Consider the following 27,610-nt stretch of genomic DNA (forward strand, 5'->3'; position numbering starts at 1 on the left):
AGCACAGAGGCAGCACCTGCCTGGGGCGCTGAGTTCTGGGCGTGCTTTAGGTAACTAAGGCCAGCTAAGAAGCATCGATCCCTCCAGAACCGTGACCCGTGTCCCCTTCTCCCCTAACAACAGCTGCGCCAGCCCGGCCTTCTCCTGGACTCAGGCTCCACGTCGGAGCTGCGCATGGATTTTACAGACGATCCCAGCGTGCCCCTTCTAACCGTCCATCCCCTGTGGCTTTCTTCCTGAACCTTTCTTGTCTGCTGAGATTCATTCATTCATTCTTTTTTTTCTCTCTCTTTCTTTGTCATCAACTTTTGGGAGAAATTTTCTTGTTAGACATGGTTTGCCAGTGTAGACACCACTAAATTAATTTGCTTGGAGACCCAGCCTGCGGGTCATGTTACATAATTGGGTCATTAGCGGGCGCCTCCCTTCGGGTGTGGACTGAGGAGCCCGCCCAGGCGAGCCCAGTGCGCACCTGTCCTCCATGCTGACTTGCACAGTGAGGTGTTTTTCGAGGACTTCTAATTTGTGTGACGTGCCTTGGAGACCAGGTCCTTAAAGCTGGCAGAGTGAAGCCGCATATGCTGGAGCTGATCAGCCCAGCGTCGCTGGCAAGCCGCTTCGTGTTGCTCCGACAGGCTTTCTCCTGCTTCGCCACCCGTCAATCAGCTTTTAGAACGGGGCTCCACTCACTCTGAAAACATCAACGCTGTGGTTTATCTGCTTGAAAAGGGCAACACAAACTTAAAATGCGAACTATCCAGACAGTTTGCACACCCTGAGGACTAAATGCCTGTCATAAAACTAAGCTTGTACCCTGCAGTTGCTGGAGGGCACACCTCATCTAGTGAGTTGACCACTCTGTGTCCCTGAAGAATCCAGAGAAACCAATAGACAGGAGTTCTGGCCATAAAGTCTCAAAGCCCTGGTGTGTGTGTATAGGGGGGCGTACTGGGAATTGAAGAATTGAACCCCGGGGCACTCTACCACTGAGCTACATCCCCAGTCCTTTTTCTATTTTATTTTGAGACAGGATCCTGCTATGTTGCCCAGGCTGGCCTTGAACTCGTGACCCTCCTGCCTCGACTTCCCCAGTTGCTAGGATTACATGTGTGCACCATCACACCCAGCTCCCTGGAGTATATTCTTAAATGCCTTCTTTTCTGAGGCTTCACAAAGCTTTTCCAGTCCTCGTTGGGCCGTCCACGTGGATGGACCCCTACGCTGTGCCCACTTAGGCTCCGTTGGACACGCTGCCCTCGCACCCCAGCATGGGCCCAGCAAGAGGCCACGGGAGACCGCGTGTTTGCGTGGGCATGCTGATGCTTAGGGGTCTGGACATCAAAGGTAATCTGGAGATGAAAACCTTCTCCCTGCCTCCCCTGTTGATATTCAGAAAGGCCCTTTCTCAGCCAGCTCCTGAGTTTACTCCCGTGTTATATTTTTACTTGCAATCACAATAAGTCCCTTATCCCCCAAACAGGTTTAAGAACAATAAACAAATACAAAAGGAAAAGGAACATCTCATCAATAACAAAGCCTGCATCTGAAGGCATTGAGTTTGGGCTCTTTTACATCTCTTTCCAAGCAAAGCAGGAGTCCTACAGAGAAAGGAATCCTCCAGATAGGAAAATTATAAAAATAGTCAAAGGATCCAGTTTTAGCCAGGATCTGGCAATTTTGTAGGGAGAAGTGGGCTCAGCACAATCTTGGCATTTTATTCATATTAAGGCTTAGTTGTGCTGTAGCTCAGATTAGTTCTTAGGTGCGTTTGCTGTGGTGGACTTCCTCAGCGTAGAAAGGCACGTTTTTCTGACGTCAGAGTTCACATGTGGGAGGTGAATTGTGCAAGAAGGAAGGAAAAATAGCTCCGTGTACTACATGTGCTGGTCAGCGGCAGGGGAGCACCCCAGGGTGCTGCCGGCGAGAAAGCAGCTCTTCTGTGGACTCTCCTGCTCCAGGCATCTGGGCTTTCCTTTCCAAAGCGGATGGACCACAGATACTAGCATGGTGCAATCCAGCCCAATTATCATACCCCTCTCCTGCTGCCCCCCCCCCATGGGTTTAATGAAGGACTTGGAGGTCCAATTCGTCGTTGGTAAATAGTCCCTCTGCCCAGAATGTTATTAGACTGACAGCAGCGCGCACTCTCCTTGCTTTTTCCCCCGCCACTTATGACTCAGATGAATTTTAATAGGAGCGAAAAGCTTTTATTTGCGCTGTAATTTCACTTAGGGATCATATCCTTCAGAAACTGGCAGACACGTGTACGTCTTGATTGCAAAACACACACTCAGGAGTAAAGAAACATGCAAAAGATGTTATTATTCAACCTGTCACAGCGTCGCAGATCTACGGAACTCAGGCCATCAAGGCCTGGGGTTGCGGCCCTGCCCCCCCCCCAAACAGGCGCTGTAAAGAGCCCACTTGGAGATTTCTGCCGTCCCTGTACGCCCGCACGGGTGAGTTAGATCTTGTGTGCGTCCTGCCATTATGACGCCACAAAAGGCTCTGGGGTTCGACAGCCGGCCTTCCTCCAACAGGAGGGTGACACCTTGGTCTGCTTCCGTCTCAGCCCAGAGAGGCCAGACCTGGTGGGGACCCAGAAATCTTCAGGTGGGGGCCCCTTCCCCAGTGACGCTTCCTCAAACCGCTGGAGCCTGTTTCTTTTGGCTAAACCAAATTGTGGCTCAGGTATTTATTCATGGAGATCTAGAGTCTTTCCTGGCTGATAGGAATTCTCTTCGTTAGCAGTGCTCTGACTGGACTCACTCTAACGTGCCCCCGTGCGTTTGAAGGTCACCTACAAAGATGCCCCGAAAACACTTGGCCGTGTGTGTTGTTTACTCTCTGTGTTCTTAAAATCGACGTTGTGGTCTCTCGGCCAGAGATATTCTCGTCATATTTCATCTTGTCATGTCAGCAAGGCTACAGGACATCGTGCCTAAAGAAAGAAACGAACTTTTCTGATGGTGAATAGAACATTTTATGTCACTGAAAGATACTTGAATTTTCAAGATTGTTTTGCCCAAAACGAACACTGAAGCCCTTTGTCTTAACTTATTGATACGCGGGGTGCCCCGCTCCTGGAGGGCGGGAGGTTTGAGACAGCGGTCTGCTGCCACCTACTGTCTCAGGCGCACACTGTCACCGCCTTTATCTCTGGCTGACAAGGGCTATGCCGATCTGGGGATAAGTTTTTAAGAGGTGAAGGGAATATAAGCAGAATTTTCACTGTTTTCTTCCTAAAGTTTTGAGATGTTTTTCTTAGCGACCTAGAATGATAATCATGTATCCCTAATTAGTAACAGTTGTTCTCATTTCCCGAAATTTCTCAAGTAACTTAAGAGATTACTGGCTCACAATGGGTGTCAGAAACAAATATGTTTTGATATCGTATACAAAGATTTAAAAATCTGTGACTTAAAGCTATCATTGTAATTTTCATTTGAAAGCTAAAACCTGATTTTGGATGGACATGACTTTGGAAGAAAAGTTCATTGTTTAAACTCTTTTATGTTGTGTTTTGCTTTTTTTCCTCAAGTACAAGTTGCGTGTCTTAACCAAATTCGCCGCAGAACTGAACAAATTCATGCTGGAAAAAGTAGCCGAGGATACAAGCAGCATCCTGCGTTCCCCGATGCCCGGCGTGGTGGTGGCCGTCTCTGTCAAGCCTGGAGACGTGGTAAGGGGCTCCCCTCATGCTTCCCTGCTCGGCAATGACCCACAGCAGGACCGTGCATGCTGCAGTTCTCTTCTGACTCGATGACCCCACAGAACAGCGACTCGATTGGTGCATCCTTTGTGTGCCCGCTTCCGGTTTGAATTACCTTAGTGACCTAGCTCTGAGCACCTCCCCTCCTGAGTCCCCTGGGACTAAGGCAGGAAGGCAGCCAGATCTGGTCTCTTAGTTTACTAATGATGGCTATTTATCTCTAGCACTCTGTACTTGAGACATAAAGAACTTAAGCCAGGAAACAGTCCTCATGACAGGGAACATTTTGCACGATTTCTGGAATAAATGTCTAATTGGGAAGGAGAACTACGGAAAGGTTGATCCTGGGATCGGTACGGTACCAGAACAACTTCGCTAATTTGGTCAGTAAAATTTAGGATCACAGTTTGAAGCCTTTCACCTTGACCTAACGACCTCAAAGCACAAATTAAAGCCATATTCATTTTTCCTCACATGGTTTCAAGATAAGTTGCTGTGGGTGAATTGGCAGAAAGAACGCAGGTTCTTAGAGCACAGATAGCGTTCGCTGTTGATGGGCAGCAAAAGCGAAGCGAAAACGAGGTACGGCTGAAGGCGTTTGGAGGCGCCGAGGTGCGCGTGTGACGGGAACAGCCGCCAGACGTGCCCGACGGCGAGGAGGGTGCCCCCAGTGGCTCCGTTGCGTATCTCAGCGATGCCACTGGGCTTTACTTCTTCCTCTGCAGATTCTGCTAAAATGCCTCCTGGTATCTTTAGTAATACAGATACAATATCCTCTTAACTTTGAGGAAAACTCATGTAGTTAGCATTGGCTTCTAGAAAAGCTCTAAACAAGTCTTTATCTGTAATAAAGAAATATTAAATAAAAGTGATCAGGTTCTAGTTTCAAGTGATTAGCTCTGAAATTGGTAAGTGAGGTTGGAAGGCTGACTTATTGATGGATTCAGCTGATGACGTGGAAATATAACTACTAAGCTTTCCTAGAAATGGCTCGGAGGTTAAGTGGCTACGAATTGATACCTTTACTTTGAAATCCTGGGTATTCTCGAAAGAAATCACACTAAGATTGTATAACACCCAAGTGTTAGGACTTGGAGAGATATGTAAAGATGGGGGGATAGGGGGCGTGTCCCTTAGATCTTCAGTCCTTACACAGGAACTGGGCCGTAAGAGGCGAGCTCTTGGCTTTACCAGCCACGCACACACTCACTGTGCCGTCTTCTAGGGACCAGATGTGCAGGTCCGTAAATAACGTGAAGGGGTTGTTTTGCTTTTCATTTTCCTTCTTGGGGTTTTCTGGAAGTCGATCGTGCGTATACAGCCAGCCTGAGTTTGTCTGTGGCTTTAACTAGAAAGTTACCTTCTTGATTTTCTTTTTAAATAATGAGTATGTACATGAAAGCCTGACTTTTCCAGCGCTGGGGTCCAAGCCCAAGCAGGGTGGGAGGAGGAGGAGGAGGAGGGTGTGCGGCTCTTGCCTGAGGCTGGGGGGCTGGAGTGTCGGGGCTGCCGTCTTGCTTCACCCCTGTTTTCTCAGCTTGTGGCAGCTCAGCAGTCAGGAAGCAGGGAGCTCCTGCCCAGCACAGCCGTCTTGCTTCTTAGCAACTGCTGTCTCCCTGCCTAGCTTTCCACATTCCAAGAGGGCTTAGCCCCCCTTCCCGCTTGCCATTTCCTGGTTATTAATTTTTTTCGGTACTGGGGATGGAACCCAGGGGCCTTCTAAATTCAATGCGGGAAAGCCAGGCCTTACTAAAAGGGAGCAACCTGAGGCTTCTTTGGGGTATCTCAGCTATGCAAAGCATCCACCGGTAACTAAATGTGGGGCCTCCAGAATGGCGTAATTTGAGGGCTCACTGCTCAAGCCAAGCCAGGAGGAGCAGCGCGGCCTCTCGGAGTCGGAGCTGACGGCTGCCCAGCGCAGCAGATCTCCCTGCGTCCTCCACCTTCTTCCTCAAGGGTCTGTGCTCGAGCCCGGGCCAGGCTGGTGGAGCACTGGCCTCCTTTTGTTCGTCTCTTTAGGGCCTTGCAGAACTTCCTTTCGTATTCTGGGCCATGGTGTTATGATAAAACAACATTTTTTTCTTGAATGACTGTGATTGGTGAAAAATATCCCAAACCACCAGTACTGAGACCAAATAAGCATCCCACCGTCGGCTCTTGTAACCACTCCTAGGGTTCAGTTCCGCTCGTGTAATTAAAACACAAGAAACTGTAGTTGGACCAAAGGCACGGCACTTGCGAGAGGCCATAGTAAGAAAATACTACTTGTAACACGGAAGTTCTGTGGTTTGAAACGATCTGAGCGCTGCAGGGCTTGTGGTGTTTTTCCCAGCAGTCACAGTGGCTGCGGGAGGATCCACTTTTCTCAGTGGAAAGACAGTGTACTCAGTCACGTCTGTGTGTTGTCAAGGAAATCGGGCGCCTGCAAACCACGGAGGGCTCTGCTTTGCCTGAAAATGATATTCATAACTTAAATTCCAGCGATGTATAATTTTTATGTTGACCGTAAGTAAAACTGGACAAATCTTACAGTGGTAGGTCTGGAGCTAACAAGTTCTGTCTACAGAAGTGCCAAGTGAATCATAAATAGCAAATCTGTTTTGTGAAACAAAACAAAACAAAAAAACCAAATTTGAACAGTTTAAAAACCTCAGAAAGAAGAGACTGAGGCTGCTGCTTAGAACTGATTAAGAGCTAGGAGGGCGGGGGCAGAGAACTGAGAACCGACTCATTCAGAACCCTTTCTCCAGCGAGCCTTTCAGCCTCAAGGTCGTACTATTAAACATTCCACGTGGCAACCAAAATCACTTTTCATATAATTTTTTTCATACATGGGGAGGGGATGTTAGTATATTGTAAAATACAGACAAAGCTAACAAGCTATAAACAAAGTAAGAGTGGGTTACTGAGGTCATTAATCACAGACTTCACTTAGGAGATGGTTGCTGGAGTGACTTTTATATGCCTTTTCTATACGCTTTCCTAAAATGCTTTTATAACGACTGTCATTTCAGTTGGAAAAATACCTGTTTTCTTCTACACATAACATTATCATAAATTGGGAATACTTTTATAATAAAAATTAGCATTTTATGACTTATTTTAATTTTTAAACTTCTACCCTTATGATATTTTTTAAGCATTTAAAATATGTTTACACTTCCTCTGAGAGTAAGGGCTGAATAGTTTTTTTTTACTTCAGACTTATATTTAATGCACGACTTTCATTTTGACTTTGAAGTGTAAAATAAAGCCATTCTGAGCACATTTGTTTTGTTAACCTTTCAATAGTAGAAAGAAAACAATAAAAACAACAAAAAGAAGCCAACCCAAGAAATTATTTTACACTACATTTGGTTAAGATTCTTCCGAGTTATGTTTGGATTCTGCCATCATCTCCGATTTGCATCAAAAACATTCGTCTTATTGAATACATCAGAAAATTAAACGAGACACAGCACACGAGCAGACTCCGGGTTCATTTACATTTTTTTCTTAGTAGTTTGTGACTTATTTGTGAACCCGGGTACAAGGGTGGCATGAAGTACCTGTCGCTGTCTTCTGCACCACTCAGCCCGTCCTTATTAATAAAGAAGACACTTTGGGGGGGGTGTTTGTGGGGCCGCGATGAGAAAGATTCACTTAGTGTTGAAACTGACCTTTAGCCGGGGCAGGTAGGCATTTGGATTGTTGCTCTCAAGAACAATGCCTTGGGCACCAAGTGGAATCCTACACAGTGCACCAAGGCAGACACCAGGTTCGTAGCCACCAATGTTACCATGGAGATTTCTCCCTGGTCTCCCCCTTGCGTGGGCTCCCCCAGGGGAGCGCTCCCAGGCAGATGGCTGACCAGGGGCTGAGTCACCGGGCCCCTTTGCAAAGCCTAATGCTTTAACGCCCCTTGGTCTCCAAAGCCCATGAAATTGAGCTTAGAGCTTTGTGGAGAATGGCGGATAATCCTAGTTGGAGACCTTTATTTGTAATTTCTTGAAGAAACAAGCCTTGAAAGCTCTTTAGTGCTTAGATGTCCTAGATGAGCGGGCTGGATGGGGCCTTGTGTGAGTGTGTGTGTGTGTGTGTGCATGTGTGTTTGCACTTGGGTGCTATGCTTCACACAGCCCAGTACCAACCAGCGATTGCATCTTTCCCTGGCAGACCAGCTAGCCTGGCTGTTGGATAGATTTTTTCACTTTCTGGATACCTTGATTTACAATCATAAAACGAGGGCAATAACTAAATTTACGTGTTTTATAGCAGTGGTTATTTTAGCAGTTTACTTGACACTCTGCCAGTTTTGCACCTAATCCTCAGATTGTATTCCACAGCGTGTAGACACGGATCCATGCGTTCATCAGCATTTTGAAGCCTTTGCATCTTGGACCGTCACAAACATACAGAAAGTGAGAGTGATCTCAGACCCACGTGCTCTCCCTCCCTTCACCTTTCCTATAGTTGTTTCAGATTTGACGTAGCAACAGGAAGGACATTGCGCGCACCATCAACTTCATCTGTGGTCTCTTCCCGGTCATGCTCCTGGCCCTCTCTTCTTCAAGTGAAGACTCTCCTGCACTGGACCTTTTAATCTTTTCCAGATAACATTTAGTCTTTAGAGATCGTTTCTGTTAGTAACATTTGGGCAATTTTTAGAATTTACCTTAGTGATAATTATGAACATGAAATAAAAATATCTTGATGGAGCAAGTCAGTAAATAGGAGAATCTTCTGTGAGCCTGGCATTTTATTTTTATCTCCCAAGGAATCATCTTGGAATGAGAGAGCACGTTCTCTTTGTTTTAAACGGTACCAAAGATGACCATTTTCAGCCTTACCGGGATCCAAAATATCTTTTCTCACTGGTTCGCTAAACTTAAAGAAAAATCACCATTTCACTTAATCCTTGAAGATAGCTTGCTTCGTAAAAGTAGAGATTCCAGACGGATTTCTTATGGGGGTGGTAAAAGGCATCAATTTTAACTAGTTCTCTTCATAAATACAGGCTTTGACTCCAGTTTTGATCTAAGTTAAAGGGCAGTGGGGAGTAATATTTTTTTCATCTTAAGGACTTTTAGGAAAATTGGCCTTGTGGTATCCTGGCTGGGGTCTTCCCTCCTTCCCTGAGCTCCATCCCCCACCGCACAGTGCGGTGGAGCCCAGCATGGGGCCAGCACCCTGTGGGACTAGCTCCTGGGGCCAGCGGCCACTCTGAACATGTGGCCCTTTCATGTGGGCTTCAGAGTGAGTCATCTCTGCACAGACCCATTACAGGAGGCCTCCGGGCAGCTCTTCTGCCCTCTGCTTTCTCTTCTTTGTAATCTGAGGAAGGCTCCACCTTGCTTAAATACGGCCATCTCCTGGGGTCCCTTCTCCCTCTCCCGCTTTACGTGAAGATGTTGGAAGAAATACACGTCGTTCTCCAAGAAATATCGAAGGATATTTAGCCGCCTATCTTGGCAGCTCAGAAAGAGGAAGTTGGGATAATCAGATTCTAGGCCGCCTTTTAACCAAATCGGAGCGGCTGGCCTCAGATCTCTGGGCCTTAAAACGCACGGCACTCAGGCACCTGTGTTCTAAGCGGCCCAGCCTTTAAAAGTGTCATTGAAGGGTTTTTGCTTGTGTGGAGCAGTCAGCAGGGTTGACATTGATCCCCGGTTTTCGGGGGGCCTGGTGCAGAGGGGGAGACCGCGGCGGGCCGGTGAGCCCTCCGAGCCTTCTGTCTCATTTGGCAGAAAACCACAGACTGCAGGGCAACAAAGGAAGGCTACTCTTGCCATCAAGATGCACCCTCCCCCGCCCCCCCAAAAAAGGGACTGAATTTTTCAGCTGCACGCAGCGATTTGCTGCTCAGTCTTGCAGGGAAACAGTCACTGTCTGAACGGGCAGGAAACAGTTTTCTTTTAATTGCCGAAATCATTCGGAAGTGCTGCATGCCCCGCTTCTATACAGCAGATGCTGTGCGTTAATTGGCCTGCGTAGAAGTGACCCAGGGTTCCTTGCAGCGGGCCCAATTTTAGGCAGAGGGTTTAAATAGCTTATTTATTATTTTGTATAATCTGGCGCACATTATGTGCGCCTGCACGTGTCGTGTTTCATGGTCTGCAGTTTCCAATGTCATGTGGGTTTCAAAACCTGCGTTTCTCTGGTAATGTAGTAGCAGCAGGTAAGCTCAAAATACCATCCATCAGGAGCTAATTTTTTATCCAGATACTCCAATGACTGATGAACCTGTCTTTTGTATGAATGTTTAGCACAGTAGAAAGCCATATGCTACTGGCACGGTTTCCCCTGCATTCTTTACAGTTGCCGGAGAGCGGGCTTCCGAGGGGGAGCGCGCCCCATGCCATTGTGTCCTCTCGCCCAGATTTCAGCGACGGCACCTTTACAAACGGCCACGGGCCTGACGCACAAAAGAGGGTAGGGGCCGCCTCGAAGGAAACCCGACTCCCGTAATGATTTTCTTCATCAGGAATATGACTGCACACTCTTAATAGGGAATCTTGTTTTGTTCCTCCCCGTCTGTTGCAAACAGACCTCAGCCCATTAGAAGGGCCTCCCTTGTGTGGGAAGACCACAGCTGTTACTGTACAGCTCATCCCGCCACTGTATCACCCCCATTTTGTGGCTCTGAAGGATGAAATTGAGAAATGGAATGCGGTGCAGTCATCCTTCACATCTCCAATTTTAGGCCTCTCCCTTCATTTTCATGCTTTTATTCCAAATCAAATAACATTAGTGGGCGACAGGACCTTCTGATCAATATCTGGGCTCGAGCACCGCTTTCAAGTCTCCACTTTCGGGGTCTTCCTTTCATGCTTGGCGTGGCCCCCTCTCCCCCTTCCTCCTGCCCTTCCGCGCGTCTTTGAGCTTTCTTGGAGCAGTGGCAGTTGCTGTCTGAACCATACATGTTGCCAAATGTGTTTTCCAAGAGGGGGCCTGGGCGCAGGAAGGTTCCGTGTCTTTTAATCTTTGCGGAAGGAGGGAAGAGGACAGGGTAGAAGGAGATTGGGGGCTTTAATCAGAAACAAGATGTGGCCTAAATCATTAGCACAACAAAGCATACTATAAGCTTCAAGATAAAAGTCTCTGGGGAAAGAGTCCTCTGAAAATAAATGGAACTTGATGGATTTCCATATCATTTATAACTTCCCTTAATTACACGTGGAAGACTTGCCAGTAAAACTGGAAAATTGGCAGCCTCTATCCATTAGAGTCATTTTGCCGACCATGGCAAGCAGCTGGCTTTGCTGGATTTTATTTCCCATCACTCACAATTAATCATCAGCTGGAGATGTCTGAAACTCTTCAGCACGGAGCGATGCTGGGTGACATTTGGGCCCCTAAACATGCGAAAATCTGCTGAGTAAATGGGCCGCGCTCGCTGGCTCGCAAGCTTGCTGGTTCGAGCGAGGCCGGCTGCCGTCTAATGAGTGCCGCTCTGATAATCGGATGCGAATGTGCACCTTGACCCCGTGTCGGAGGAGAGGATGCAGTAAGCCGGATGAAAGATACAGGATTCAGGCCTGCAAACTTCGCACCAATTAGACAGCGAGTGGAGAAATACATCAGGCGGATGGGCTCATCAGAGAGACTTGCAAGGCTTGTGACCGTTTAGTAAGCCCAACACTGGAGACACCCTGTCACATCCACTAAGTCTCTACCAGATGATTCACAAAAGTGTTGGAGAAGCGTGCGCGCACACATACTGCGGGGGGGGGGGGCTGCGTGTGCACCGTCTGACGGAGACTCTGCGGGCCTGGGAGCCCAGCTCTGCCCCCGCGGCAGGCTGGCGGGTGCTGCCTATATGGGGAGCCCCCACCCAGCTCTCTCACACCCGGGGTGTTGGCAGCGAGGCTCCAGTGGCCTAAGCTGCCAGCCGGGGTTCGCCGGGAGCCTCTGGGCGGGAATCCGAGCCTGGCTAAACATCCGCCGGGCCCCGAGCACGGCTCCGGCGCATCCACCGCCATGGGCTGGGCACATGTGATGTGTGTTCACTTTGCCATGCGGTTTGTACTAGATTTACTTCCTCGCCTCTATGTTTAAGGGATGAAAATAGTTGAAATTAGATTAAACTTGTGTGTATACATGTTTGTGTATGTGCATGTGTGTATAGCATTATCCTGAGAGCAGAAAACTATCTTTTTTTTTTTTTTTTTTGCAGTACTAGGGGTTGAACCCAGGGGCACTCTACCTCTGAGCTACACCCCCAGCCCTATTTTTTTATTCTTTTATTTTGAAACAGGGTCTCACTAAGTTGTGGAGGGCCTCACTAAGTAGCTGAGGCTGGCTGCGAACCTGCGGTCCTCCTGTCTCAGCCTTCCAAGTCCTGAGATTATAAGCATGTGCCACCGGGCCCCGCTTTTGAGATCCATTCAATCACATTACCAGAGTTTCGGGATGAGGGAGGGACTATTTTAGCTTTGGGATTCCCGCTTCTGCTCGTCTCTGGCTAGATTGGAGGATTTGTTTGCTGACTGATGCTTAGGGACCTAGCACCTGTGGTTACCCGTAGTCACCTCTGCGTATCACCTATGCTACGAGCACCCAGCGCTGGTGATGGTGATGATGGTTCTTGGGCGGTGATGGCAGAGCCCCGTGGGCTCCTCCTGGCCCCTTCCCAGCCCCGGAGCTCTCGCAGGGCCTGGGAAGCCGTGGCCCGGCTGCTCTGTCCTTCAGCGTGTTTGCGATGGGCATTCTTGGCGGGCTGGACGTCCCCAATGGGAGACGAACTGGTGAGCTGCCAGCAACGGGCTCAGGCTGTGACCACCCAGTAGAAGCTGGCGGGCAGAGGCAGGGAGACAGGCCCGAGCCAGCCCTGGGCTTGCTGGATACCTACAGAAGATGACAGGTTGAGCCAGGCCTGATGGCTCATGCCTGTAATCCCAGAACTTGGGAGGTTGAGATAGGAGGGCCACAGGTTCAACCGCAGCCGTAGCAACTTAGCAAGGCCCTCAGCAACGTAATGATACCCTGTTTCCAAAAATAAATAAAATAAAGCTGGGGTGTATCTGGCAGGTGGAATACCCCTGGTTTCAATCCCTAGCACCACAGAAAGGAAAAGGAGGAGGAGGAGGAGGAGGAGGAGGAGGAGGAGGAGGAGGAGGAGGAGGAGGAGAAGGAGAAGGAGGAAGGAGACAGGCCACTGGGTGGGCAAGTGGAGACCAGCACGCAAGTGCCCACACCAAGGACTCTTTCATAAAGGGACTCATGAGCACAGCCCAGAGGAGGGGATCCATTCCTAATTTCTGGGTAGAATTCCCAGGGTGTTTTGAGATTCAGATCTGCTGAATCTGAATCCAGTCTTTGGGTCCAGTTGCTGAATCCTCAGCTCCCAGGGGCCACGGGCTGGGCCCACAGGCCTGTCTTCCCCGGCTCGGCCCTCCTCTGAAGAGAGAAAATGACTAAGAGGAGATGAATCAGGAGCGGCAGCGATGGCTGCGCCTCGGAGCCCGCGCACCAGCACGGTGTCTGTTCTCCATGCCAGCGCCCAAGCTTTGGCATCCCCTCTCTTCCTATATTTCTGTGCCAGGAAAAAACAGCCCACCACCTGAACAGCAGAGGAAAAGAATACCCAGAGCCCAGGCGCTCGGCACTGCCAGCGAGACAGCTTGCGCCGCGCGGGGGGCCGGGAGGGGACTTGGAAATCATTTGAGGATTGCAGAGAGGAACATTCCCCGGGCTCTTCTGCGGTGCTGGCCTGCGCAGCCGCGGCGGTGTGACTGCCGGAGCCCCGGCCAGCATGCCACCAGCACCCGCGGGGCCTGGTCCTGCTGCCTCGGAGACCAGAAGGCCCTTTCCGCAAAGCTAAGAAGAAAGCCTGGCCTAGCCCGATGACTGGCCCATCAAGGCCAGAGAAAAGTGAATAAACAGAGTGGCGATTAGCCACAGCCGACTTCTGAACGGAGCCTCGGGTGTAGCCCCTGCGAGTTTGTACCCGCTCAGCCTGGACGGTCCTCGTCATGAAACAGGAAGCTGGAGCCAGTGCCCTTTGCAGGGACGAGAGAAGCAGATGCCGAGCCCTCCAGGGAAGGGCTTTGCTCTTCCAGAGGGAGGAACTGCTGTCCTCGTGTGCCATGCGAAGCCCGTTCCCCGCTCCCCAGGACTGTGGGCAGAGACACGCCATTGTCTGGCAACAGCTTTACTGATCTGTAATTCACGCCCAGGGCAAGCACCTCTTTAAAGTGTGGTTGTATTTCTAAAAAGAAAATCAGAGCAGCAGAATTGTGCAACCACCACGACCATCAGTCTTAGCAATGTGGAAGGGGTAGACTGGGGGGTGGTACTGAGGACTGAACCCAGAGATGTTCTATCACTAAGATACACCCCCAGCCCATTTCATTTGTATTTTGAAATTTTTGAAGCAGGGTCTCACTAAATTGCTGCGGCTGGTCTCGAACTTGTGGTTCTCCTATTTCAGCCTCCCGGGTATTGGGATTACAGGTGTGCACCACCATGCCCAGCCAATTTTAGAACATTCTGATCAGATCAAAAAGAAACCTGTATGCATCAAGCAGTCATCCCCCTATTCCCAACCCCTGGCAGCTGGCAGTCTTTCTGTCTGTGGATGTTGCCTATTCTGAACGTATCGGGTAAGTGGAAAATATGCCAATTTTATAGCCAGACTGAGAGGCCCCCAAGGGAGGCCCCACAACAACACCCACGTCCTCTGACAAGGCTTGGTGGTTGAGTGGACGCTCCCTACTATCCCCACAGCTGGACTTGGAATGGGAAGCACTAGGAATCACTGCTGGTTTCTGCCTTTTGCTTTGGTACTAAGAATTGGGCCCGGGGGCATCCTACCTCAGACCTACATCCCCAGCCCTTTTGATTTTTGTTGTTTGGAAACAGGTTATTGCCAGGTTGCTGAGTGTCCCCCCATATTGCCGAGGCTGGCCTCAACCCTGTGATCCTCCTGTCTCAGCCTCCCAAGTACTGGGGTGGCAGGCCTGCGCCCCCACGCCCGGCCTGTTGCCGTGGTTTCGATGCCCACCCAGCACATTTGACAAAGAATTCCTTAATGACTTCACTCTCGGCTGTTACTGGAAAAATAACAGCGCTTTGAAAATTTCAGTTTACTCTTAATTCATTTTCCAGGTAGCAGAAGGTCAGGAAATTTGTGTGATTGAAGCCATGAAGATGCAGAACAGCATGGCGGCCGGGAAGACTGGCAAGGTGAGGCTGGACTGCGCCCTCCTGTGACAGGCGGATGTCCGCCGCTCGGGCCAGGCCTGCCGGGCCACGGTGATCCGTGCCGCCCTCCCTCCCGGGCACCCGTGCGTCTGCCCCGCCTCTCAGAGTTGGTGTTCAGGTAGTCAAAGAGCAATTGCTCTTCACCTTAATGTCTTTCAAATCAAGGGGTCTTTAATTTTTAATGTTTACATCTGTCTTGGAGGCAGTTCGTTATCTGGGACTTAGGTGATACTGCAGGAAACGCTTTTACAGATTGCAAAAATTAATGGAACTCTTCAAGATAATTTCCCCACGAAGAGAACAATTCAGTGGTAGATCGCGAGGAACCAAACCCCATGCGCACGTGTGGGGCTTAATGATTTCTGGAGAAAAGGAGGAGGAGGTCGTGTCGGTGCTGAAATTTGTTAGAAGCTGCAAAGCCCGTGACACTTCGCTGCCCTTCCCGTGGCTGAAGAGATGCCAGTGTGGAAGTGGCCTGTCCCGAGGACGGGTTGCTTTGAAAGTGTCTGCGTAGCAGAGCTGGGCTGTGCGCTGCACCGTGGCCACCTCGGGGCACTGGGCGCAGAGACAGACCCATCGGTTCACAACCAAATTTGCATCAGAGAGACAGCCTTTGTCTATCTCATGGCCTGTCACCCTGAAAGTCAGTGAGACTGAAGAGGAAGGCGAGGGGTGCCTTGCGTGGCCCCAGCGGGGAGAGCAGAGGTGTCTGTGCATACTGGATCGCCCAGCGGGCCGCCTGGCTGGAGCCGGTGCAGGTGCAGAGGCCCCGCCTTGTCGGGTTTGGCAGAACAGCATGTGTGTAGTGTTTTAGGCATCCTTTTACGTCTGATGATGGTTCAAAAAGTGGACAAGAAAATGTGTGTTTCTGCTCACGTAAAACCTATTTTATTTGTTCTTTGGGGATAATGGCTATTTATATGGTGCTACTGTCAGGAAATGGTCCATCTATGATGAGAACCTGGCCTCGTTGTGGAGGACCAAGAATCGCTTGGTAGATGCAGAGGCCAGGGGCCCCCGTGTGGCCCGCTGGGGTGAGAGTGTAGTAAAGAGCGTGGCCTTGGTTTCTGAAGCAGGGCGGAGCGACGTGTGTGTCTTTTCACATCTCGGGGAGCAGCACAGCGCTCCCTAGCCCTCCGCACCCTGTGCTGCTGCTCAACAGTGCAGCTGGGCCTGAGGGACTCTGTGCTTGGTGCCCCCCCCACACAGCTGGAGCCCCTCCTGTCCATTCCTGCCCCAGCCCCAGCCCCAGGCCTTGAGTCCAGCACAGTGGGCCACAACAGGAGGGCCCTGGCCATGTTGGGGGCTGGTGGTTCTTACACGTGAGGGTCATTTTCCCTCTCAGAGAAAAGGTGCACAGTGGACAGATCCACAACTGTAGCCATTGTACATAATTAAAAACTGTCACAGCCAGGCGTGGTGGCGCACGCTTGTAATCCTCACGCTTGTAATCCTAGCGCTTGGGAGGTGGAGACAGGAAGATCACACAGGTTCAAAGCCAGCCTCGCTGGCTTAAGAGACCCTGTTTCCAAATATACATACATATATATATATTAGGTCTGGGAGTGTAGCCCGGAGGTAGAAGAAACGCAGGAACCCCAGTACCACCAAAAAAACAAAAAACAAACAAAAAACTGTTACATATAGCTGGGCATGGTGGCGCACACCTGTAATCCTAATATTTGGGAGGCTGTAACAGGAAGATCACAGATTTGAGGACAGCCTCAGTAACATAGCGAGACCCTGTGAAACCCAGAGGTAGAATGTCTCTGGTTCAACCTTCAGTACCCCCTCAAGGCTGGGCGTGGTGGCACATACTTGGGAGGCAGACACAGGAGGGTTGCGCAGGTTCAAAGTCAGCCTCACTGGCTTGAGACCCTATTTCCAAATAAAAATAATATAAAAAATAGGTCTGGGAGTGTAGCCCGCAGGTAGAAGGGTTTCCAGAAATCCCAGTACCACCCCCCAAAAAAAATACCCCCTCAAAAGCTGGGCATGGTGGCGCACGCTTTTAATCCCAGCATTCAGGAGGCCGAGACGGAAGGATGGAAGTTCACGGCCAGCCTCAGCTACTCAGCGAGGCCCTTTGCAACTCAATGAGACTGTTTCAAAAAATAAAAACACTAAAAAATAAGGCTGGGGGTGTAGCTTGGAGGTACAATGCCCCTGGGTTCCATCCCCCATAAAGAAAAAAATATCAGCCATAACCATCAGAGGCGTCAGGATTATAAAAAGGCAGCCATTTCTGTCCAGATAGCTGAGCGAGACCTTTGCAGTATCCATTGCATAGGTTCACGTGGTTCTTAGACTCTGGGCTCTCAGTCACAAGGGCCTGTCTCGCTTGGAGGTGGGGACACAGGCCAGGCACCAACCCTGCTGCCATCGTTGTCCTGGAGCCTGCCTGCGGTGCATACTGCCAGCCACCTCAAACCACTGCGCACGCCGTGCTGCAGGCACCTGCTGGATTTTTTTTTTTGGTACTGGGGATTGATCCCAGGGGCATTCTACCACTGAGCTACACCTATCTTATTTTATTTTTATTTTTTGTGATACTGGGGATGAAACCCAGGTACATTCGACCTCTGAGCTACACCCTCAGCCCTATTTTTTATTCTTTATTTTGAAACAGGGTCTCACTGAGTGGCAAAGGGGCCTCACTAAATAGCTGAGGCTGTCTGCAAACCACAATCCTCCTGTCTCAGCCTCCCAAATGCTGGGATTACAAATGTATACCACTATGCCTGGCTCTTATTTTTATTTTAAAACCGAGTCTTGATAGGCTGATGGGCGTCTCATTCCTTGCTACGGCTGTCCTCGAACCTGCGGTCCTCCTCTCTCAGCCTTCCAAGTACTGGAATGACAAGAGTGTGCCACCGTGACCAGCTGGACGGTCTGTTAGGCACTCCAGCCCCCGCCCTGCTCATTTTAACTCTGAACACAAATTGGGCTAGTAAAACTTGATGATACTCAGGAGAAATCAGCTGAATGAGAGGGCCCAGGGCCACATGCCTATCACCAGGGCACACCTAAGCTGCGCAGCTCCAGGCAAACCCATCTTCCTTCAGAAAGGAGGGCTGTGATCAGGTGGGCAGCGGTTTTCCTGTGCCTATTGGGACTGTTGTATACTTTTTTATATACACAAAACTAAATATATCACAACTCTTAGAAGATTCCTGCAACCGAAAGGCCCAGGGAGAATGGGTGCTCGGCTGTCGGCCTGCACAGGTGCGGGCCCACTGGCAGGCCACAGAGCGCCCGAGGACCTCCTGGGTAGACAGGGACAGGACACAGGGCCAGGAGGCAGAGGGAGTCGCGTGCCCACGGGGCCATCTCAGCCCAGCAGCGGCCATCGGAGTCCCCTGGCCCGAGGGACCCCCACCCAGAAACGGTTAGGGGGCTGCTCAGGTTCTGGTTAATGATGCTCATTCTCCCCCGTTCCCTCAACTTCAAGGTGAAATCGGTGCGCTGCAAAGCCGGGGACACCGTTGGAGAAGGGGATCTGCTCGTGGAGCTGGAGTGAGGCGTTTCTAGCCTCGCCCGGCTCAGTTGGCCATTTGCATTATTCGCTTTCTCGCAGCTGACGCGAGCGTTTTAGAGGAACACTCCTGTGCAGCAGGTGCCACGCCGCCGTATTTATTCCACAGAGGAGTCAAAACCAACCTTCTGCCAAAAAATCACCAATGGAAATTTTTATTGCTATAAATACTTGTACATATGATTTGTACTTCTGCTGTGAGATTTCCTAGTGTCAAAATTAAATCAATAAAACTGAGCATTTGTCTAAATATTAGTTTGCCCTTTTTTTGAATGAAGACAATGTACACATACATAGACGACGGGCTGTGCCAGTCCACTGTAAACACATTTCATTGTGGTCGCCTTTTAAAAATGCATATAAACTCCAGTTATCTGCTTCCAGTTTTGTTAGATCGGCATTTGCCACTTTACAATCTGATTACCTTCCTTCTTCCGTAATTGCAAACTCCTGGGGCTGAGAGCCCGGCCTCCCTCAAGGCCAGGAAGCCTTCCTGCGGTGGCTGAACACGGGTCCTCCAGGTTGCCTGCGGGTGGGCGGGGCTGCCTGCGGGTGGGCGGGGCTGCCTGTCGGGGGGCGGGGCTGCCTGCGCCATCTGAGGACAAGCCTGCGCCCGGCCCCTCCCCCGAGCCACATCCTGGGGTGCCCGGCTTCACCCCGGCCGTAGCGCGTGGGGCTGCCACCCACTCGGCAGCTGATACCCAGCCCGGCCTTTTTTCTGTTTTGTGCAGCAAGTTTCAAAAAAAAAAAAAAAAAAAGGAGCTAAAAATAATGATCACGTTTTTGTGCCAGATGTAGTTAACGCTCACGGTCTACCATTAAGTTGAGAAGTGACCTCTCCTGGCGCAGAACGGGGTTGCTGACGACCAGCAGCTGCATTTCCATTTGGTTCTGGAATTCCTGGAATCCATTTCAGACTTCGCTGGTGAGCAGCAGCCGAGGCGTGCGCGGGCCGACCTGAATCTGCGCTGACAGATTATCAGATGGAGGCGGGTGGTAATTGGTACTCCGTGCCTCGCTAACATTATTTTAAGTGCTGTTTGTGTTTGGAAGCTAAGCCTTCTGTCAGGCCTGAAGAACAAATTGCTAATGTGCTGGTTCTTCTCTGAAAGGCCCGCCCCCAAGTGCTGCGCCTTCGGGAGGTAGTGAGAGGCACGGTTGCCGCTCGGCTTCCATGAGAAGCCGGGTACTCGGCTGTGTCTACCGACAAGCAGGTGTTCATTATTTTGCTGGGTCAGAATGAAAAGAACCTTCTACCAAATAAATATGCCCAAAAAAGGGGCAAAACATAGCAATACCTTTATATTTCCCAAAACATGTTTAATTTTTTAATTTTTATTGTGTGTGTGTGTTCCTGGGAATTGAACCCAGCAACATTCTACCTTCAACCTATACTCTCAGCCCTTATCTAATTTTGTTTGAAACAGGATCTTGCTAAGTTGATGAGCATTAGTACTTGCAGAGGCTGTCTCCAACCTGCAATCCTGTGTCTCAGCCTCCCAAATACTGGGATTACAGGCATGTAGCACCACACCTGGTATCTTGATTAATTTTAAATGGACATCATTAAGAATTTCCACGCGTGATCTCAGTATTTTGAAGACTGAGGCCATATAGGTGCTATGGTCCTGCGTGCTTTCCTTGGGGGCTTGGAGAGATTGTTGTTTTGAGCCACCATATTACCTTTATCTAAGCAGGTCAGTGGGCTGCCAGGCCTAGGCACATGGTGGCCTTTGCAGTCCGCAAGAAGGCCGTCTTCAGATGACCGCATAGCGAGGAAGAACAGAGGAAGTGGGGTGACGTGTCCTCTAAAAGCCATTTAATTAAGATCTGAAGTTTTTCTTACCCAGTGCCGCCAAGCCCGCCATGAGCTTTGAGCAGCCAGCAATAAATGCATATTGGACAGAAAGATTCCAGGGTATAATACTGTTATTAAGATGTCCAACTTATTTGCAAAATCGTTGCCGCCGAGAGAGCGAGCTTCTGTTCTGCAGTTGGGGTTTCGCATCCGTGTGTTGAAGGCGCCACGGCTCTGCGGAGGCTGGGGCGCGGGCTGCACGCGGCTCACCTGTTCTCCCGGGGGTTGTAGCGCAGCCCGTGCGGCCCCTCCGAGTCGTAGGTGTCGTGGTAGGGGAGCTGGACCCACTCCGGCGGGTGGGTGGCCGTGCTGTACACGAAGCACCGCATGCTCTCGCGGGGGCTGCCCTCGTCCCCCCACTCCAGCACCTCCACCTGCAGGGCCGTGCGCTGGTACATCCGGGGGCAGTCCTCGAAGTCGTCCAGGAAGCGCAGCATCTGCTCGTCCACCCGGTAGATCTCGCCCGCCACGCGGAGGCCCCTGCCCGGGAGGTGCAGCAGCCGGGGGATGTTGTGTTCTCCCGCGATCACCAAGGGGTAGGGCTCGGCCGTGCGGCCCCGGCCCCGGAACTCGGCCGCGCCGTGCGCGCTGTCCAGCAGGACCTTGTGGTTGGGCTGGCCGCGCTTCAGCGTGCCGTACACGAAGACGTAGGCCATCCGGCGGCAGAGGCTGCGAGGGACAGAAGCAGGCATGTCACCAGGGTGGAGCGGCCTGGACAGGACGGGAGAGGGCATCCTAGGCCTGGGCCTGTCCCCTCGGCCACCCACTGCTGGCCACCCACTGCTGCGGAAGAATGCACAGCGGCGATAGTGAGTATCCCAGGCTGTTTGTACTGGGATTGATCCCAGGGCCTCGTGCATGCTAGGCAAGCACTCTACCACTGAGCTATACCCCAGCCCCCCCCCCTTTTTTTTCTTTCTTTCTTTCTTTTTGTTTTTGTTTTTGTTTTTCCGGTACTGGGGATGAAACCCAGGAGCTATACGCCAGCCCTTTTTTCTTCCTTCCTTCCTTCCTTTCTTTCTTTCTTTCTTTCTTTCTTTCTTTCTTTCTTTCTTTCTTTTTCGGTACTGGGGATGGAACCCAGGGGCATTCTACCTTCCAGCTTCAACCCTAGTCCTATTTTTATTATTTCTTTTGAATGGTCCCACTGAGTTGCAAAGGGCCTAAGTAGCTGAGGCTGCCCGTGAACCACGATCCTCCTAACTCAGCCTCCAAAATGCTGGGACTACAACCCCCAGTCCTTTTTGAGACAGGGTTTTACTAAATTGCCCAGGCTGGCCTCAAATTTATCATCCTCCTGTCTCAGACTCCTGAGTAGCTGAGATTACAGATGTACAGTGTCCAGCTCCAATCAAATTCTTTATGAAAAAAAATTAGAAATTCATGTAATGTTCATGTTACTTCTCCTCCTCCTCCTCCTCCTCCTCCTCCTCCTCCTCCTCCTCCTCTTCCTCCTCCTCCTCCTCTTTCTCCCCCCTCCTTCTTCGCCATTTAAAAACAAATAAACTAAGCTGGGCATGGTGGTACATACCTATAATCCCAGTACTTGGGAGGCTGAGACAGTAGGATTACAAATTTGAGGCCAGCCTCAGCAACTTAGTGAGACCCTATTTCAAAATAAAAATAAAGAGATGGGGTATAACTAAGAGGTACAATGTCCCTGGGTTCAATTGCAAGACCCCCCCCCAAAAAAAAAAAAGTTCAAGCTATTCTTAGCTTATAGGCTGTTCAAATGACAGGCCAGACCTGTCATTTGCCAATCCTCGGTCTAGACTCTAGTGAAAGGGAAGATCTTTGTGTCTTTATAAATATTTCATGTATTTGAGGAGACCTGGTGGTAGCCCTACTTTATTCTTTAGGGCCTGTCTGTCCCCACAGCAAAGAAAGCCCAAGGCCACAGGACAGCTGTGTGTCCGGCAGGAGGACAGGCGCGCTGGCCCCGAGCCACCTGGACAAACCAGCCGTCCCAAAGCTGCTCACCTGGACAGCACTCCTGCAGCCCACAGAGGCCCCAGCCCGAACGCCTTGGGCGGGGGGAAAGACAGAGGGCCCCCCTTCCTCAGCTAGCTACCCACTGAGTACAAGTGGCCTCGCTCAGCCGCACCCTACAGCCAGCCACCCTGACCTTCCCTGGCCAGCCCCACCCCAGGCGAAGCAGCTTCAAGCCACAGCAGCGACACCTGCCTGGGCCCCTGCTCTTGGGCACTGCGTGGCAGACGCAGAGGGTCCCAGAACGCCAGCCTGACGGCTGTCGAGCAAAACAATCACTCCGTAAGACTACGCAGGTCAGGTGAGGACGGGCTGGCCCCGGGGGAAACCTTGCAGAATGGCCAGTTTCTCAAGCCATCATTTTTCAATCTTTTAAAAAGGACTTTGAAAAGTATACCATAATTATCTGTTAGAGAAAACTTTGGAATGATCATGAACTCATATATACCCATAAACCAGTCACCTGGAACTCAGCCACTAGAGGTAGCCCAGGCTACAGGACCACATAGGTTTTGGCCCCCGCAGTGTTGGGAGCAAACGGTTTAACGGTGGCACCTGTCACATTTCCTTTCTCAAGGTCCTGCAGGATAATGATGCTGCACGGTGACTCATGGTGACTCAGACTCAACCTTGGCTCCATGTGGAGGTAAATATCTATCACTTGCCTGGGTTACATAATGAGCAGACCTGTGTAAAAGTGACTTGAACAAAATAGAAATAAAGGTTGAACAGAGGTGGGGGCAGCCAGATGTGGTGGTACACACCTGTAATCTCGGCGCTAGGATGCTGAAACAGGATCGAAGGTTCGAGGCCAGCCTCAGCAGCTTAGTGAGGCTCTTAGTAACCTAGGGAGACCTTGTTTTATTTATTTATTTATTTATTTATTTATTTATTTATTACGGTACTGGGGATGGAACCCAGGGGCATTCTAACCTCCAAGCTACACCCCCAGCCCTATTTTTTATTCCTTATTTTGAAACAGGGTCTCACTGAATTGCAAAGGGCTGAGGCTGGCCATGAACCTTGATCCTCCTGTCTCTGCCTCCCGAGTGCCGCCTCCCGAGTGCCCTTACAAGCCTGCGCCACCACACCTGGCTGGAGACCTTGTTTTAAAACAATTAAAAGGGCTGGGGTGCAGCTGGGAGGTAGAACGTCCCTGGACTCAATCCCCCGGACCAAATGGAGCAGAGCTGTGTGGAAGCCCTGCATCTCCTTGTCCCCCGCCAGCGCTGTTTCATGGCCGTGGGGCAGGTGCTGCAGAGGTAGCCCTGGGAAGGCTGGGATGCGGCTCCGTGGCAGAACACCAGCCTGGGGAGGCTCTGGCTCCATCCCTAGCACCCCCACAAAAGAACAAAAAGATATGCCAGGGACGCGTGCCACTGCTTTACAAGAAAAATGAATTTCCCTACCCCGGTCCACTCCCAGAGACAATACTTCTGAGCCTTTTATCTGCTACATTTGGTATTTCTGTATTTCTTACTTCTACTGCTATTTCTTGATTTGTGTGTGTGTGGGGGGGGGTCATGGAGATTGAACCCAGGGGCCTCTTCTGCCTCCGAGCAGAAGACACTCCTAGCCCAGTCTTATTTGGAAACAGGATCTCGCTAGGTTGCTGAGCCTCACACTTGCTGAGCCTGCCCTTGCACCTGTGACCCTCCGGGCTCAGCCTCCCAAGTACTAGGATTACAGGTGTGCGCCAGCACCCCGGCTCCCGGTGTTTTAAATCATTCTTGCCTTCCTACCCACAAAGCAGGCAGGCACAGCCATTTAGAGCACAGACTTTAGAACCAGGCTACCTGTCAAATCCAGGCTCTAGCTTATAGACTGCTTTCAAACCACTGAGCCGCTCTGGGTGTGGCGTCAACTGTGAGGTGAAGTAGTTGTGGCAGGAGGACCGTGGTGACAGGGGCGAGCAGCGTGCAGACGCCCCTCCATCCCACCCGCCCCGCCCTCGGGGAGACCCAGCACACCCCTGCCCAGTCCTTATCTATGCAGCCCTAGCCCTCAGCTATGAGTGTCCTCTGATTGAATTTCCTTTCAAGGGCAAGTTTTTCTTCTTCTTGGAATGAAGACTGCTTTGGGCTTTTGCTTTGCCTTGGTGTCCGGCTCAGGTTTGTGGCAGAAGCCCCCTCACCTCTTCCGGATGCGCCCAGAGCCCGTGGGCGCCCGGGGGGGGGGGTCACCCTCCAGCCCCTCCGGGTCCTGGACTTCCTCGGCCGCAGCTTACTGTTCCCACCTGGGCTAATCACTTGGCCTGTGGAGGGTTCTAGAAAGAGCTTCCTTCCGAGCTTCAGGGGTGTCTCCTCGTCTCCTCGTCTCTTCCGTGAGCCCAGCGCCCTGGGGACACACCGTGGGGCTTCTCTCTGGAGGTTCTGAAAGCTTAGGACGTGGGCTCGTGGGGATTTTCCTTTGCCTGCACTCTGCTGGGAATCCGAGTGTCCCTTGGCTGTGGGTGCCTCGCCTGCCGCTCTCTCCCTCCTTCGCCCGCCGCTCTCTCCCTCCTTCGCCCGCCGCTCTCTCCCTCCTTCGCCTGCCGCTCTCTCCCTCCTTCACCCGCCGCTCTCTCCCTCCTTCACCCGCCGCTCTCTCCCTCCTTCGCCTGCCGCTCTCTCCCTCCTTCGCCCGCCGCTCTCTCCCTCCTTCCAGCTCTTTATACGCTCTCTGCCTCCAGGTCCAACCTGATCTCTGCCCCTTCGCCGGCTCACTGCCCCCCATTTAACCTCCCTCCTCTCTGGTCCCTCTTTCTTCCACCTTCCTCTTTTTATTTTGCTATCTGTCTTTCTCAAGAGGTTTTCTTAAATGTGGGTTCTCCTGGGCTGGCCTTTTATGACAGAGACACAGTGGGGGCTCAGATAACAGAATCCATAGGTGGCCCCGCTGGGCCTGTGTCCCAGTGCTGGGGCATTCTCCCAGAGCTCGGAGCTGGAGCCGGGGAAGGGTCTGCCCTTTGCCTCCAGCCCCCTCCCCGTTTCCAGCCTGCCCTCACTATCGCACGGCTGTGGCCCACGGCTCTGGAGCGCCCGCCATCAGCACATCTTGTCGGCTTCTTGCTGTGCGGGAGCCCAAGTTCAGGTTCTAGAGTTGCCAGGCAGTGAAGTCAGTTACCACAATCACCACTCACTCCTGTTTCCCGTTTTTCTTTCTCTGGTACTGGGGTTTCATCCATCAGTACTGTTTTCTTTCAGAATTTTGTTGCCCACGCTCTCCGTGTCTTTGTAGTTTGAGTGGTCTCTTAGTCTGATTTGTGGTACAGTAACAAAATACCCAAGGCTGGGTAACTTTATAAAGAAAACAAGTTTATTTAGCTCACAGTTCTGGCGGCTCAGGGGCCCACATCTGATGCTGTCCTTCTTGATGGCAGGGTCCCAAGGTTACTGGGCACCACAGGTAAGGCAGAGCGCACGCAGGTGCATCTCCCCCAGCCCTTGGGTTCTGACAGGCGATGCCATGATGCTGCGGACTCCTGTAGACTGTTTTCATTCAGTGGCTCTCTCCCTCTTCTTATAAAGCCCCAGTATTCAAATGATGGCCTTTGCATTTGACTGTATGTGATTCTCGTACCTCTCAAAGGGCCCACATGAGAGACGGATGAAGTTTCCACGTCTTGATACTTCACAGTGAGTGCTAAGTTCCACACACTCAACCGCAGTGAGCGGGTTAGGGTGAGCGTTTAGGGAGGAAGTAAGGATAAAGGAGCCTTTTCTCCACGCTCCTCCCTGCACCACCCAGCCCTTCCCGGGGACTGGCTCTTCCGCTCTGAGAAGCCTGGCTGAGCACGATGGGAAGGAAGCAGGGGCAGGAGCAGCACAGGAAGAAGTCTGGGGAAAGGTCTTAAGCCCAGCTGGGCCACGTGCTCGGGACCAGAAGCCAGCAGGCCAACTGCAGGCCCGGGGGAGGGGGGGGGCAGTGCTTGGGGACAGGGACAGGACTCACTTTTCCTGAGTCAAGGGGGAAAGGGGAAGAGGTGGCAACCATGGCGAGAGGAAGCCCCATGCGGCAGGGCGGCCGTGCCCACACCTGCTACGCACACAGGACGAATGTGGCCCCACCTCTGCGAAGCTAACGCATCCAAGGAGGCCGGCTGGTCTCCGGGTGCCTCTACGTGCAGAGCCGGGACAGCGCGGGGAGCCTCTGGGGATGGGGGAGGTCAGGGCGGTGCCACGGGGAAGCACGGGCTTGGCATCGGAGCTGTACAGTGCCCGTGCAGAGCGTGCTCGGCACCAAGGCCCCTTGCTTCCATTGCTTTAGGGATTCAACTGCAAAGACAGACAGAAGCCGGGCGGCTCGGGCAGGAGGCAGGAGGGCCGTCTCTAAGCCAGGCCCAGGTTCACGGCGGTTCCCTTGGGGCCGCTGGGCCCTGATCACAGCAGCTCTGAGAGCCAGGTCAGCGGGCCCGGCGCCAGCTGAGTGATGTAGCAGCTGTTCCCTGTAAGGTGGGTGGCGTCACCTTACTCCACAGGTCGGACCCTATGTCCTGGGTGAGGGCTCTGCCACCCTGGGGAGGGAAGGCGACCTTGGAAAGTACGGCCTACTGCCCTATCCTCTCCCCCACTCGTTTTGAATGTTGTTTTGTTTGTAGTACTGAGGATTGAACCTAGGGGGTTCTACCCCTGAGTTACACCCCAACCCTTCTCATTTTTTATTTATATTTTTTATTTTTATTTTTATTTTATTTTTTATTTATGGTCTAATTGGTGTGTACTGGCCTCGAGCCTTCGGTGCTGTTCCGCCTTGTAAACCCTGGGGTTACAGGTGCGCACGGCCTCACCCGCTCGGCCTTTGTCGTTTTGACTGGCTTATTTCATTTAGCACAGGTCCTCAAGGTTCATCCATGTCAGAATTGTCTTCCCTTTTAGAAATAAAGATATTATACAGAATGGCTATGCCACCTTTTGCTTTTCCACTCATTAGTTCGTGGACACTTGGGCCGCTCCCCTCTCTTGGCTAGTGTGAGTAAAGCCTCTATGAATGTGGGTGTGTAAATATCTCCTTGAGACCTTGCTTTCAATTATTTTGAGTGTCCTATACCCAGAAGTGGGGTTGTAGCATCATATAATTTTATTTCAGAAATCAAATACTGTTTTCCAGAGCTGACACACCACCCTGCATCCCACCGCTGGTGGAAAGGGTCCATCTCTCCACCGCGTCACCAGCACTAGTTTGGTGGTTGGTTCCAAGCACGGCGGCCCGTTTCACAGGTGTGAGGAGGTCTCTCACTGTCGTTCTGATTTTAATTTCCCTGGTGACGTGACCTTGAGCATCTTCTCCTTACTGGCTGTCTGTAGATCTTTTTTGGAAAAAATGTCTTTTTAAGTCCTTTACCCAATATTTT

The 27,610-nt window shown here is 51.2% G+C and overlaps 2 protein-coding genes across 10 annotated transcripts in view; one reads left to right on the top strand and one right to left on the bottom strand.

The window, feature by feature from the left end:
- The window catches only part of PCCA (propionyl-CoA carboxylase subunit alpha), a gene marked incomplete at both ends in the record, with an annotated part of 369,697 nt that extends 351,281 nt beyond the window's left edge, over positions 1-18,416 (top strand). For 7 of the 9 annotated variants that reach the window (XM_080689189.1, XM_080689190.1, XM_080689193.1 and 4 more), the window contains 3 exons: positions 3,542-3,682; positions 14,801-14,878; positions 18,348-18,416. In XM_080689189.1, coding sequence (XP_080545315.1) covers positions 3,542-3,682; positions 14,801-14,878; positions 18,348-18,416 — 288 coding nt within the window. The remainder of the gene's footprint in view (positions 1-3,541; positions 3,683-14,800; positions 14,879-18,347) is intronic. The other 2 variants (XM_080689192.1, XM_080689194.1) reach the window with 1 other exon arrangement.
- A 2,079-nt stretch (positions 18,417-20,495) lies between these two features.
- Positions 20,496-20,948, bottom strand: GGACT (gamma-glutamylamine cyclotransferase; the record flags this gene model as incomplete). The annotated part of the gene is made up of 1 exon (XM_080689256.1): positions 20,496-20,948. The coding sequence occupies exon 1, from the start codon at positions 20,943-20,945 to the stop codon at positions 20,496-20,498; it is 450 nt and encodes a 149-aa protein (XP_080545382.1). The 5' UTR covers positions 20,946-20,948.
- Between the last annotated feature and the right edge of the window lie 6,662 nt (positions 20,949-27,610).

The sequence above is a fragment of the Muscardinus avellanarius genome (assembly GCF_963383645.1).
Source record: "Muscardinus avellanarius genome assembly, chromosome: 2".
NCBI lineage: Eukaryota > Metazoa > Chordata > Mammalia > Rodentia > Gliridae > Muscardinus > Muscardinus avellanarius.